Source organism: Melospiza melodia, chromosome 6 (assembly GCF_035770615.1).
Source record: "Melospiza melodia melodia isolate bMelMel2 chromosome 6, bMelMel2.pri, whole genome shotgun sequence".
NCBI classification, from domain to species: Eukaryota; Metazoa; Chordata; class Aves; order Passeriformes; family Passerellidae; genus Melospiza; species Melospiza melodia.
This window is the reverse complement of record NC_086199.1, coordinates 7,605,654-7,621,243: the sequence shown is the minus strand read 5'-3', so window position 1 is coordinate 7,621,243 and position 15,590 is coordinate 7,605,654. Positions and strand designations below refer to the sequence as shown.

Genomic DNA, 15,590 nt, shown 5'->3' with positions numbered 1-15,590 from the left:
CATCATAATTAATCTACAGAGCCTTGAACATATTCAAATTTCAAAGGTCAGCAATTTGCACCCGTGGCCCTCAGGTTTTCAAGTTTCTTCTGAAAGGAAAAGATACCAAAAAAGGAATTCGTATTTCAGTGTTGAGAGTCCATAATTTATTTTTTAAATTATGGACTTTGTTTTTTAAACTACACTGGATTTTAAATAGTAATACAAAACAAAACAAACAAAAAAACCATAGCAGAACAGAGGCAGAAGCTGAATGAACTCCCTCTCCCAAAGTGACAAAGGTTAAACTCTTAATATCAATGACAAAATGAGGTTTATCTAATGGATTAAAAAAAAAAAAAAAAAAAAAAGAAAAACCCTAAAAAAAGTTGAGCTTTATGGACATGCATAACAACCTTTTCATTCCCAGGCAGCACAGTAACTGTGCAAATGAGGGTGGAGCATTATTGATAGAGAAAGACAGAACTCATCTTTGCAGTTTTATTCATACTTTACTCCTAGTATTTTATGTGAAGTGTCACACAGGACATTATCTCCATTTAACAAAGAAAGCTGGGAAATTCATTTAGGGATTTATTACGTGTCAACCAGATCAGTACATCTTGCACATAAGTGAGATACACGCTGAAATACTTTGGAGAAGGTTAAAAAAGAAGTAAATTATTTTTGCTTTATTTGTTTGCTGTGTTAGCTGCACTTGCTGCACAGATGGCTGAACATTGCAGTGCACCTACCTGCCTCTTCCAGCCCTCACTTCTTCAAATGCTTTTTATCCCTATCAGTGGGGAAAAATGGATTTGGAAATTACAGCTGGGCTATCATTCAGAAGTATCAAATAACAACTGTAAAAAAATTACTTTGAACATGACATGAGCATAAATATAAGACAGAATCATAAAAGGGATCTTTGAGATAACTTATTTTCAACATCCCTGCTGTGGGCAGGGACACCTTCCACCAGACCAGGTTGTTTAAGCCCCATCCAGCCTGGCCTTGAACAGTCCCAGGAATGGGGCAGCCACAGCTGCTCTGGGCAACCTGTGCCAAGCCCTCAGTTTCCTCACTGTAAAGAATTTTTTAATAGCTAATCTAATTCCACCCTCTTTCAGGCAGTTACCCGGAAGATACATTATCAAAATACTGGTAACACCTTAAAATCAACACTATCTTTATGGCAGTGATAGAGTGCTAATGTTCAAAGTTCACATGGAGACGTTACAGTAGGAAAAAACCAGTGTAATAGGCAAGCCTGCCTTTTAATTCCATTATTCCTGCAAAACCATATTTTTTTAAAACATGCAAATACAATTACCACAACACTACTACAAGATCAGAAAGTACTACTTTTAGAATACTGAATATATTTTCTGAAACGACAAAAAAATCATCTCAGTCTTAAAAAGAAAGCTAAACTGTTCAACTGCAAAAATATAGAATGAGAGCAGCAATCTATTAAAAGCATCAAATCAGAATACTGAAGATGTGAATATATTATTTTAAAGTAGAAAGAAACCAAACACAGAATTGTAGAATGATAAAATGAGAGAATGGTTTGGGGGTTGGAAGGAGCCTTAAAATACATCCAGTCCCAATACCCCTGCCATAGGGAGGGACACCTTTCACTAGACCAGGTTGCTCAGAGCCAGAGCAACAGAAATGATTGCTTGATATTAAACTCTGAATTCCAGCAACTAAAATACAACATTAAAGAAATAAAAATATATAAAACAAGAAATAAAAAATTTATAAAACAAATTAATTTGGACGGTCATCAGTATTTAAAGCTTATGTGGATTTTAATTAAGTTCCCCAAGACAAAAAAGGGATGGTAAAGCAGGGAGTACTCACTTGGAAATCTGTCCTGTGTGCACCTCCAGCCTGGTGTACAGGTTTGATTTCCTGTATGATTTTTGAGCAAATTTCAGAATTTATGAAATTTTTTTTTCAAGAACCTAAACAGGAGTGATACTGTCCTTCCTGCAAGTATGAGAAGAAGGAAATCCAAGTATGTTGATCAAAAACCCACTGGAATTCTAATCTGTTCTTTGATGCTGACACTGCAGAAGTTTTGGGGATAACTGTCATTTACTTTAAAAGAGAAAAACAAAATAAACAAAAAAAAAGTCCATAATAATAAAAATAATAAACTCTAGCAAAGCATAGGGGAAGTGCAATTTTATACTTGAAGCAAATGTTGTGAAAGAAGAAATTCAGAGTTAGTGATGAATAAGTCTGAATGAGTTGATGAGAGGCAGAGGGACATTTATAGCATTAAATACTAAGTATTGCACATTTAGACAGGGAATGAATTTACTTGAATTACAGGAAACACTCCTATTCACTTCCATGTATAAACCCAGCCATGACCAAGCTAGCTCTTGAACACTTACCTTTCCACATTCCGAAACAAGGTCTGACTGGGATAGTTGACTTGCTAAAAGTGAGTCTTCTATTTATTGATATTTTCTAACAGTGAAAGGATACGAGGAGTTCCCTCTGTCCTGCACACCAGGTAGAGACAGGCAGCGATGACGTGGGTCCTCTTTCTGCCCCGAGTCAGATGTTTGCTCACAGCCATCTTGAAAAAATTGAAGGCAGTATCCAGGCAATGCTGATTGAGTTGGAGCTGGTTTCCCAAGTGGTGAATCTGACGCTTCCCTAGGAAAATTAACAAGGAAAACAATTGCTTAACAACTATGCTGTTAATGTGTTTTTAGGCTGGGGTCTTTTAGTGTTGGGGCGGTTTTTTAAGACAAAATAAAGGGGGCAGATTTTGGATTTCATCTCTTTGTGAAACACAATGACCTCTCAAGTTTCAGGAACTATTCAGGCTGAGCTCCTCAGGACAAAAAAAAAAAAAAAAAAAAAAGAAAAAAAGCCTTGTTTTGGACTGCTAAAATTGAAACACATGCAATCAATGAACTCTGGAAAACCAAGCCACAAACATCGGTCCAACAGAGGATCCAAGCCATAGCCAAGACTTCTCAGACAAAAGATTACGCCCCTCTCCCTTAGCATCACTTGCCAATTAGCACTTGATTAGCTGCAGCTAAAAACCAGAGGTCATGGTGTGTTTGACACTGACGTGCAAACAGAGAAGACGTTTTGCTGCAGCTCTCCAAGAAGTGATGGAGTTTGCTGTTCCTCTGACCACAAATGAAGTCCACAAGGACAGAGCTCTGCTCCTGGCTTGCCCAGGATCCCAGTGATGGGAGGCACCTCCTTCCTCCAAACACGTTCACACCCCAGCCTTCATTTGAGGCTTGTCTGCCAGACTACTTAGATCAGCCTGTGGCTTCAGGAAACAAATGTGCCTTCACCCTTAAATAAAACAATAAAAAGAAAAAAGTGTGTTTGGGATGATTCATGGCAGGAAGTGGTCCAGCTGCTGGGACAGATGCGGGAAGCGAGGTCCAGCCCGTCCCCACAGCCCCAGCTTCAGAAGGATGTGCTGAAAAGACAGCTTAAGAAAAAGATGGGGGAAGTCATGAGGAAAACTGAGCACTCGAGTTCCTCAGCACACGGGGTCAGACAGCACATCAAGAAAAATCCTTTAATTCAATGTGCTGGGCAGATGTTTCCAGCACGTGTATTTACAGGAAACTCTCATCTGCTCCCTTCAGAGATGTCAGGAGCAGCTTGTGGAGGGCACAAAGGTGCCTGCCATGCCCACCACTGCTCACAGGAAGCAATGGCACCCACAGAATGCTTCCCAGAACACCACCAGCTCCTGCACAAACCCATCTTAATTTAATGCAAATCCCTACACCATCATCATGGTAAAAAATCTTCACCTCTGAGCACCCCTTTGCCAAAGATGCTGGTTTTAACAAGAAGTGACTCCAGCCAGGCAGCTGGGGCCAGTGGGACTCCAGCCAAACAGGAGCTGCCACAAAGCAGCAGCTTCTCCTTCCTGCACACGTGGAAATTACTGCACTCACCACCAAGATATCCTTTAAGGCACATGGGTCAGCCAGGTGTAACGTGTTTGGACAGTGAACTAAGAGCAGAGGAAGGATCCATCACCCCCCAAGCAAGGTGTGGGCACGATAAGCTACTCAAGGGTAATCCAAAGCCCAGCAGGTGAGCAGCTTTTCCACTGCCATCAGCAGGCCCTGGACTGGCACTCACCAGCCTCGAATACAAATACCACCTCTTCCTAAAATTAAGGTTCTAACTAGCATCTGGTCTTTCCAGAACTTTATTTGACACTCTACAGTTGGTATGCTGTTTCTTCTGTCCCTAAGAAAAAATCAGTTTATACTTATTTGGGGGGGAAAATAAATGTACTTGAGTACTAAAAACTCATTTTGCAGTGGCAGCAAACCAGCTTCCCTTCAAAAACAAAGAACATACTAAAAGAGGAAAAAAAGAATAACATAGAGGAAGATACTTGAAATTAATTTCTTTCATAAGCTATTTTCAGCACTGAGCTGCTCCCATCCTCAAGCTACCATTAATATTCTGAGTATTTAACCTTTTCCTAATTTCAAATGTTAAAATATAATTAATTCATCATAATCCATCCTAAGAAAACAGTATGCTTGTTTGAGTAATACATGCTCTTTTAGCTGAACTCTTCATCCACCATCAATATTTTAAAGTAGAATTACTTTAGGGGCAATTGTCTACTGAAAAAATACCAAAGAGATCTAAGAGAAAGGTACTTGTCTACTTAGGAAATGTTACTGAATGCTTTACTCAGCCTTCTGCAGACCAGAGGAGGCTTTAATTCTGTGTGTTAGGACTCCCTCAAGCTGCCCTGTGGTATTATACCAGTCATACAGTCTGTGGAAAAACAAGACAACTGTTACACTGCTGCTTGTCTCCAAAATGAACAACTTAATTCAGGACAAGAATCATCCTAGAAATTATGTGTATCTTGATGACTAACTTGGTTTTGTCCTTATTTGTGAAAAGAGAGAAAGAAATGTACTGCTTCCAGCATCATCTAAGACAAACATTTACATTCTGCAACCAGTCTCCTATTTACCAAAGAAAGATCAAAAGCTTTGTTGTTTCCCCATCACCACCTCCGCCCCTTGAATTTAACATGACAACAAAATTCTATTTTTCTGGTATCTTATGTAAGACTAAGAAAAAAAAAAAAAGCCGGAAAAGTTAGCATTAGCAACTGTGCTTCTAGATTTCTCCGCAGGAAACTTCAAGATACCCTTTACTCCTTCTGGTTCCTTCCCAGATTCAAGAATGCTCTTCACAGACTCCAAGAAAAGGCAGGTATCAGTGAGATGGCTGTGCAATACACAGCCAAGCCATTGTAGAGTGCCCTCACCCTAGTCAGATGACAACCAAATGTATGTCATTTTGTGACTTCCAACCTCTTCTGCCTAGCTGGCCAATCTGACATTTCCAGAGCTCAAAAATGTTCCTCCATAACATTTTATTTAACTATAATACAGTGATTTAATCTGTTGCTATCTGAAGAGCAGATGTTCATACATAGAGAAACTGGGCTGTAAGAAAACAACTGATCAAAATAAACTCTCTATCCAATGCTCCAGTTACTGCTGACAAACGAGAAAAGAGTGCAAATACTCATTCATACTGGCAGTGCTCACCATGAGAAGTCCCCAGAAGTGAGCAGTGGCGGCCACAAGCCCTGCCAAGCACTGGGATGCTGCTCCCCCAGCACAGGGTCAGGGCAGGGAGGAGCAGCTGAGCAGCTGCAAGCTCCAGGGCTGGGGAGAGATGAGCAATTCCCTCCAGCAGATCTACAGCACTGCATTATGGCCATCAGCCCTGAGCATCCTCCCACTCCCACTGCTCCCTGCTAGCTGGGTGGCATTTCGGAACCTTGCAGCTGCTGTTTCCCTCCTGTCCCCATCTTTGCTGTGACTGCCACCCTCACTGCGTGCTCCCAGTGAGCTGCAAGGATGCAAAGCCTGAGGATCTGAGGATCTCAGCCAAAGCAGTGGGAATATCCAACAACACAGTGCAGTTTATTAGCAATCTGCTCCACTCAGTGCTCACCTGACTCCATCACAGTGTTACAAACTCCAATTAAGTGAGATTCACCACTGGATGGAAAAGAACTGATACACCTTTAAACCCTATCATGATCCGGGTTATAGAACACTCACAACATCTTCCTAACTCTCTTATCCATTTTATCCTGCAGGACAGCTTTTAAAAAAGTTTCAATGTGACCCTGCTCTAAAAACCTGCAGCTACTATCTCAGTACAATAAAGGAATATCATCACATGGAACAGTCAGAATTAATTATTGCATTTTTTTTCTGAATTGCTATGTAGAAGCACAAATCATAAGACAAAATATATAGGGGTAAAACAAGTCTCTCAGTAGATGCATCTTTTATTAGTAACTTGCAATAAGCATTGTTTCTTTTGGGCCTTACAGGTTTCTGACAGATGCTGGGATTCTTTTTTTAAACAAGAAATAGCACCTTTGAGGTCAAAGCTTACACTTCATGCTGCCCTTGCAATTTAGTGATGGCAAGAAAATTGGTATCTAAGTACCTTTGGGAGAAGGGCAGGGAACAGTGTCTTTTTAAAAAGGCAGGACAAGCCCAACAGCAAGGTTTGAAAAATCCTCCCCTTTCCCTCACCAGTATAAAGCAATAAATTTCCTTCTACAGAGCAAAAGAACCGAAGTCTAGAAAGGACAGAAATTTTGCAATGCATAGAGCACACACCACGCAATTCCCATTTATTTCTCAAAGGCTCATCATGCCATCGGGCAGAGGGGGAAGCAGGGGGGAAGTGAGAGAAAGAGAGAAGTTTGCACTGCTGTAATCAACACACAAAATCAAGTTCCCAGGCTACCAAGTAGTAAAGTTTATCACGCTCCTGAATCTGCAGCAAAAAACAAAAGGCTCTTTTCAGCTTTTAGTTCCAAGCCTACAGGAAAAAAAAAAAAAGTGTTTCTACCCATCTACTCCCAGCATGCTGAAAGAAACACCATCATCTTCTCATCCCATGCCAACCTCAATGCTTTGAACTGGCACAGCAGAACCTGAAGTGACAAGTTCACATAGGACCACAGAACACTACTATCCTTTTATTTCAGATAATTTCCATGCTTTTGACAGAGGAAACGGTGGTTATTATAAAACAAAATGTGTAGGCCAGAAATCACTGTCAAAAAAAAATAGATTTGCAGAATATCTTGGTTCTATTAAATGCTTACACAAGAGACAGCTGAAAGCAAAACTGCAGCTTAAGTTATAATAGAAGCAAAGTAGAAAAAGAGGGAAAATCAGACATCTTCTTTACAAGCAATTTTCTTTCTTTTATGATCTCGTTACTACAGAAACATCTTGTTCTGTTCCCCTATGGAAGAGGAATCATACCTTTTTTGGACCCCTTAAAAGTCAGTAATGTCAAGCAGCTACAGCTCTACATTACTCTTATCTGGCTTCTGCCTGCTCATCTGCAGCCTTCCCTTCAGTCTGACACAGGCTGTGACACTGCTATTTCATATATTTGTCAGGATGAATCATAAGTTTCTAGGGAAATAACAGGCAGTACAAAGCCAGAGCCTAAATGAATTGTTATTACGATACTAAAGTGCATCATCAAAATCCAGGAGGCATATGGATTTTCCTCCCTTTCTGCAATTTGCTCAAGGCGCCCTGAAAACAAGTGCCACCTGAAGCAGGGAACAGAGACATGTTAACAGCACTAATCCTTCTTTTGCAAAAAGGATTGTTATGGTAACAAACACTAGATTCTATTAAAAGAAACAGTTTGGATGGTTTGCACTCGGATATGCATTTCCAGCATTTGAATTACTTTACCCACTGAATTTTATGTGCAGATTTTGTTCTGCATTTGGGTTTTCGTTCCTTTTCTTTCTTCGAAAAGGCTGCCCAAAAGAACTCCAAAAAAAGGGGGAAAAGAGCAGTTTTTATGTGTGAGCATCCCTGCATGCTTTGTCACACGTTTCAATTTCAGCAATTCCCGGCTCAAAGCCTGAATGAATTTCCTGCTCTTTGCTCTATGCCAGGCTTCTATGTTATTTGTATTACAAATCAGTAAAACAAACAAACAAAGGCACAAAAGGGGCAGATCAGTGGGGCTACACTCATGAAGGCTGGTCCCAGCAGCCTAATCAAGGGGAGAGTCCTGGGATCAAAGACAAGAACACATTTGAAGGGAGGGAAGTGAGGCTGCAGGGCTCACACTGAGCATTTCCAGCCACACACGCAATACTGGGAGCAGGGAACAGCTCCATCCCTGTGAGCCTGTAAGGAAAAAGGCCAATGAGCAGTAAAAGTAGCAGCACAGCAGGACATTGCAGCAGTGCTGAGCCAGCACAATAACAAGTTTAATTTTATCAAGGTTAGCTAAGAGTTATTCCCAGTAACACCTAATTGCCCATGAGCAAAGTGATGACCACGCTGGCCTTGTGCCCATGCTCTGCCTGGCTCCAAATCCTTATCCTGTCATCTGCTTGTGGGTGCACCCCACATCCCAAACCCAGTTCTTCCACACAAGAGCTCCCCAGCTCCTCTGTGGATGTGTCAGTGCCCAGGCTGAGCACCCTGGAGCCCGGGAACTCTTGGCCCTGCTCCGATGGATGCATCCCAGTGCCCGTGTCACCTGGCAGAGCTGCTCCAGGGGCTGCCCAAGGGTACACTCTGTTCTCTTATCTCAGCAGAATAAAACAGCTCCTGGCCCTTTCCCTGGGATATTTCACCAACTGTGCCAGCAAAATTGTTTGTGGCAATGAACAGAAAACCAAACCAGTAAACTGACCTGTGTTATAAAAACTACCTTGTGAAATAAAAAAAGACTTAATCCAGACCTGTTTACTGAAGGATTGATGCCTCCTCTTTATCTCTGTATGGCCAGACCCAGACTAGCTGAGTGCAGAGACCTGTATTCAATTTCTCTGCCTGCTGACAACAATCCAACCCATCCATTTTGCCTCCCAAGAGAGCTCCCCATCTACCAGGTGCAGGTCCCTTCTGTCCTGGTAAAGCCCTTCCAGAGCACCTCAAAGGCTCATTCACTCACTCAGCTAAAGAGAACAACCATGCATCTTTAAGATTAATGTCTTAAAAATTCAGATGGTGGTCACTGCTGCAACCACTTTTTAAATATTTGATACTAAGCTACTTTTCTTTCACCTAGAAAATTTGCTGTTAACATCTCTTCTCAGCACTTGCCTGTACTTCTTTAAGTATTAATCCCTCAAAATTGGCCCTTGTGTTCCATTAATGCCAAAACAGGCCTGCAAAGCACCCACATAACTTCTCCCACCCCTCCTCCTCAAGCACATTTTCTATTCTCTCATCCTATGATACCACTCCCTCTTTGCATATACAGCAACTGTCCATTTGAATTAATTTGTTTTAACCACTCTGAAAAATCTGGCATCACAAGTGGTTCCTCTGTTTTTCTGCATGCAGTTCCTGGAATTCTGCTTCCCTCACAGGTGGCATTTCTCCTGCTGCCATTTCATTCCCATTATCCATCTATAACTGCTACCCACGCTTCAACTACAGACTAGAAGCCACACAGCTGATGCAGGGGCTGCATTTAACCTATTGCTAATCTTGCCCATCATCCTCCAGACAGCAGCTTGCTCATTTCTTAACCCTGCTTAATTATTCTTTTCAGCACAGCTCAAGAACTGCTTGCTCATAAAGTCCTTACTGAACTTCATTTATGGTGTCATGTTGGGAAACCACAGTCAATGCTGACATTAAAAGAAAACAAAAGCAAGAAAACCCCAACAAAGCCCTTATCTGTTGATTCACCAGCACTGAAGGAATTGGATCACAACTGTTTTAAGTGAAGCTGAAGTTCCTGCAGACACCGTTCCCACCTCCGATGTGACATTTACACGGCCACACACTGATACAGATGAGGGAATCTGCTGTGCTGAAAATCAACCCAAACCACCAAAAAAGCTGAATTTCCATTTGGACCAGCTCCCTCATGTAACTCAACGAGCAGCCTCGCAGGCCCTGACGGCGGCAGAATGTGGCAGGGGCGAGGAGAAATCCTGTCAGCAGCCACACACACGTGGATCAACTTAAAGAAATGTGAGACTGAAGCCTAAATGGGTCAAAGAGAAAAGTACACACTATCCCTACGCTTCCTCCTGCTTCCCTGCTACTGCTGCCAGCCCTCCCTGCTCCTCCTGTGCAAGGCAGCTTGCACAAAACTCTGATTACCACAGTTTAAACAAATGCTATCGTGCTCATTAGTTATTTGTCTATTAGCATTTCAGATTCATTTTGGAAGAAAGCAAATATGGGCTTTTTTTTATATCCAAAAGTTTAGCTAACTGAACTTTTTTTACTCACAGAAGATTTGCAGCTGTTTCAAAGTTGAAACAGCTGGAAAGCTGCACTACTGGCAAGAACTGTGAGCACATGTATGATTAATGTAGCATAACCTTTACCTGTCTCACATTAAGGGAATTGGAAAGAAAAAATCAAAATACCAAGAACTTTTAGACAGTGGTAGCTTTTGGACATGCAAGATTTCCTTCTGAAAGCACCACTAGCTAGGCCCTGCTTTAATTTTCCTCTGAATTATTTGGACAATGATTTTTTTTTAAGTTACATTTTAAAGGACAGCTATTCTTAGAGATTTTTCTATATGTGTATACATGTAAATCTTTTCCCTTCCACTTATCAATTACCAGTTTTTACTCTTGTCACAACAAGAAATTGAACATTTCTGCTGTCACACAGCATTACTGCTGATCCAAGCACTACCTTCAACCACCCAAAATCATTTTTACATCACTACAAAAAAAAAAAGAAAAATATTAGCTCATGACATAATCTGACAGTTTTTAAAAAATCATTTTCAAAAGTTTTAAAAACCTGCATTTTGAGAATGATAGAACCTATTTCATACTTTTACAACATAAAAAACATTTAACTAACAAAAAACTATCATCAATCTACCCAGCTAGAAAAATTCATGAATACAGCACAATATAGGAGAAAAATCCCAAAAGTTATCAAAACCTTTAAAACAAAACCAAAATGAAGAGCGAACACAAAGGGCTCCATTGCTGCAGTGGAAAACTTTGCAGAGGCGAGCAGCATATAAATCAGGGCAGTGTTATCTGCTCGCTGACAGGAGCTCTGCTGCCTTCCCCGCAGAGTGAGAGCTGACAGGAGCCATCCCTCAGCCCTGCCCGTGCCACAGAGCCCACAGGAGCAGCCTCACGGACCAGGAGGATGCAGGGGCTGAGGGCATCCCTGCCACAACTGCCACTGAGGCCAAGGGACAGGGACAGGAGCAGGAGTCATTGAGTTACCACAGCTGAACAATTACCACTTCCCAGCTGCACTGCAGCAGCCATTAGATAAGGTCACACATACTAAGATTGTTTAAATAAAAACAACAAAACCAACCTTCCTGTTTAATCCATATTCCCTGCTATAAAAGCCAGTCCAGCCTTTCCCTTTTCCTGTCAAGGGGCCCCTGTATATCCCTGTGAACCTTCCCTGCTTTCCTTGTCCACCTTTAACACTCACCTTTTATAACATGTCTGAGAATTTACTTGTCCTCAGACACACGCAGAACAATTTTCCTCTCCTAGAGTTCAGGCCTGCTCCTCTGCACACCGGTTGTTCTGTCAAAACACAACTGTCAGTGCTAAGTTATTTCCACTCTCCATCATCCAACTGTGCAGGCAGGAAGGACCATACAGACAGGCACTAATACCCACTCTGCTCTCAGCCTCTGCTTAAGGTTGCTGCTGCTTCCTCAGGACTGAAAAAGGCCTGAGAGCCCAAAGCTACTTTCAGGCTCTGATTTCCATTGTGGGGTTTGTTTTTTGAGCTTTGAGGCTTTCTTTCCTTCCTCTTCCCCTGTAATTCCACATACACATCCAACAAAGGACACTCTCTCCACATCCAGACCCTACTCAGCTGGCAGTCAAAGAAGATGACACGGTCATTTCCAAAGTAAAAATGTCATAAATATCAACTAATTGTCAAATTTCTTAAATCATCAAAACAGATGGAAATACAATGAGAAGGCATCAAGGTAAAAGGATGCAGAGAGAAGTAGTTGAGAGGGTGAAGAAAAGGAGGGAGTTATTAAAGATATCAAAGGGATAAGAGATAAAACATGATCTAAAAATGGAAGCAGAAACAGAGAACTGAAATCAAGCAGGGAAAGGCACAGAGCTGTTACAAAAGCAAGAAAGACTGTATTAGGTTAATGCTTATTTAAGGCATTTTGATGTGAAGCTGACGAGTGGTCAAATACTTATTCCTTTATACAGAAGGGATAAGAAACCTAGCAGTGAGGTAAGACAGCATCAATCTTTATCCAGGCTGCAGCTGAAGAATTAAATTCTGCCCTTAGCTTGTCGCTGGCAGCTGAGTCCATCAGCCACAGCATTCATGCAAGCAGTGATTGTGCAGGGGCTGCTCTCCCCCAGCACCACAAACGGCCCATTTAGATCAAAGCTACAGCTGCCCTTGGTAATTGCACCTCTGTCCTGCCCAGAGATGACAGAAGACATTATGGATAGGGCTTCAGCCTCTATTTTGCATTTCCTTCCCTTTTAAACTAAGCATAACTGAAGGTTGCCACACATCTCAGCTAAACCATGTAGTGAATCAGTGATGCCATTTATCAAGTCAGTCTCTTGTGGCACCTACTTCAGCCTGGAGTTGGAAAGAGATTTATGTTCAAAGACAGAATGCACATATTTCAGGAACAGCCTTGTATTTCTTTAAACAATAACATTTGTATAAGTGAGATGTACAGACTGTTTCAGTAAGGAATTAAAACTACGATGCCATTTACATATTTCTAGTGAGCCAACGTGGCTCTCTTAGAAAGTATTTGGCATAATAATAGTTACTTGTATGTTTGTGATGCCTTCCATTTATATGAGGCTACAATTTATGTATGGGATGTCATATATCAAAACTGTTTGGGATGAGGAAATTCTCACCAGACTTTGGCCTTCTCTGGAGGAGCCCTGATCACCCTAGAATAAAAGATTGAGAGCATGGCTGGGAAATAGAGGGTGGATGTTTAAAGACCCAGAGATTGAACTTAGAACCTTCATCTAATTATCAGACATGATTTATCAAGAGAAAAGCAGAAGATCACTAGATCTCTGGAAGATGAGGGAAGTTTAAGCCATAAATTGATATAAGCATGAGTTCATGCTTAAGGGCTAATAACATGAAATTAAAGGAAAATATAAGCACTATGTTAACAGGACCTTACAACAAAACTCACTGGACTTCATAATATTTTCCCAAGGCAACTGGTGGAAACTCCCAGTGCTTGGAACATATGAATCCAGTAAGGGCAAAACACAAGAAAAAATCATTATATGGTATGATGCTGTATAAGAGAAATGGGCTAAGATTATTTACTAGGTTAAAGGAAATTCTTATGCTTTTGCAAAACTGTAACCTTCAGAGAGAGGCTGCTTTGCATGACAGAATTATTCTGTATTCTGAATGGTCAGAACAAGGGAAGAAATCCCTCCACCCTTTCCTCCCCAAGTGGCCACCACTGCTGACTCTTCATCAGCCTTGAGCCTGCTCAGTTTGACCCAGAACAGCACAGAGCCACTGTCAGTCACACAGAACAGCCTGACCTGGACTGCAAAGATCCACCTACTCAAGTTTCTGCCTCTTAAATTCTTTTTCCAGTCACCATTCCATTCTAGTTTTCCTGAATTAAATATTTATTAAGTATTAAATGGCATTCATTATTTATTAAATATTGTATTAACAGTACATGCCACCAAAAGAACCCCAAAAATCTCAACATTTGCTCATGCAACAAAATCTGAGAAATTTTCTCCATAACCAAATCTTCAGATACCAACTTCCTTTGCTCTTCTAGATGATCTGCTTACCTCCTGTGTGCCAGTCCTTAGTAGTTAAAGAAAATTTTAAGTAAGCACAATTACAGTTTTCTGTTCTTTATGTGCTGGACCTCAAAGATCAATTTCAAAAGGGCTTTTTCTGTGCAGCCTGACTCCAAGATAGGATGTGAGATCATCCATTAAACATACATATCCAAGACTAGATGCATTATTAATTCCTTTTCCTCTAGGTAATATGGTATGGTGAAAAATAGCTACCAGAGAACATACTGACTACTAAAGGCTTAAACAGAAATCAGTGGATTTATGTGATGATTGCTATGTAGCATCCTAAAAGATCTCATTAAAGGAGACATGGATTCTTCTCCCCTGATACTGCCACTGCTCCTACAGGATGCTCAGCACAAGAAAGAGTATTGATGCAGCAAACCCCCAAAACAGTTCTGAGACCAGCTGAGACAATGATCTATCTGAATTTAATATTGCCCGGGTCTGACTACAGACAGGTCTGAATTTCACAGCATTTTCTGATTGGTGACAGTGGTTAGAAGTATTTTTTTTTTTAATAAGCTGACTATAAAACACAACCTGCCTCAGTGTTTCAATCAGGCAGGTGCTGTGAACACCAAAATGAGCTTTTTCTTTGACTGTGTGCAGCTGTAATCAAAGAAGCTGCCCTAAGGAATCGCTTAACATCAGCATCATCTTGTACCTAACTAACATATTGCTTCAATACAGTCCGCAGAGTAAATTCTATTTACTGACCTATTTCAAGATCCACAAAAATAAACAAACACTTCAATCAGCTGCCTGCCTCACACCTGTTTATGCTACAAGCAGTTCCTCACTGAAGGCCTCAGAAGTTCTATTGCTACATTAATCAGCCTCAAGGACCGTGTTCTCCCTCTGCAAAACAATTATAATCTGGCCCTTCCTACCTTTTGTATTTTACTGGAGTGTTATGAAAAGCAGACAGGCTGATGAAATTCTGCCTAGCTTTGTGCAAGACAACCTTACATCCAGGTATCCTTGTCCCTGGCAGCTTCAACAGCAACAGGACACAGCCAAGTTCACATTTTCCTATGGTCAAATGCCTACTGCACTGTCCTACAACAAGAAGCAGAGGTGCTGCTTTGTTTAACCCAGCTTTAATTATCTTGAGCACTCAACTCCCACTGAAAGCCATGCCCCCATGCATGGGAAGCTGAACTTGGCACAACCAAACATTTCTGAGGGCCTCAAATCAACTGTGGTTTTACCCTCTAGAAACAGTGCCTGTACTCATTTTGAAATCAGTACTCTCAAACTTTAACAACATCTTCTTGCAAGTGGCTGTTGTTATATCATCTCCCTTTCAGACTTTCTGCAGACTGAATCAGGAATGGATATGGGACACAAGGATCCTTCTTGGCTTAACAGGGAGCAAGTGCTCCTGGAGGAGATGGAAAACCACACACAATCCCCTGTGCCGAGCCACGGAGGCAGGTGACAGCCCCTGACTTCTGCTGCAAAATGCAGAGGAGACAATTCATTTCAAATGTACTTTTTAAAGAACTTGATTTTCATTTCCATGTGGCTGCTTACATTCCCTTATGCTTCCCTTTTCTTCTGCTGAAGTTTTCTTAGGATATTGAATTTGGTATGCAATATTCAGTGTCACTGTAATCCCACAACTTGACTTTGCTGGCATGACAGATCAGTGTTTTTCAGAAATCCAAAACAACCTCAAAGCTTTTTTCCCTCTATGTCAAAGACCTTGATCAACATCAAG

The 15,590-nt window shown here is 41.2% G+C and overlaps 1 protein-coding gene across 1 annotated transcript in view; it reads right to left on the bottom strand.

The window, feature by feature from the left end:
* The window catches only part of BRF1 (BRF1 RNA polymerase III transcription initiation factor subunit), a 173,215-nt gene that overhangs the window by 127,967 nt on the left and 29,658 nt on the right, over nt 1–15,590 (bottom strand). Inside the window, exon 3 of the mRNA XM_063159797.1 lies at nt 2,485–2,658. Coding sequence (XP_063015867.1) covers nt 2,485–2,658 — 174 coding nt within the window. The remainder of the gene's footprint in view (nt 1–2,484; nt 2,659–15,590) is intronic.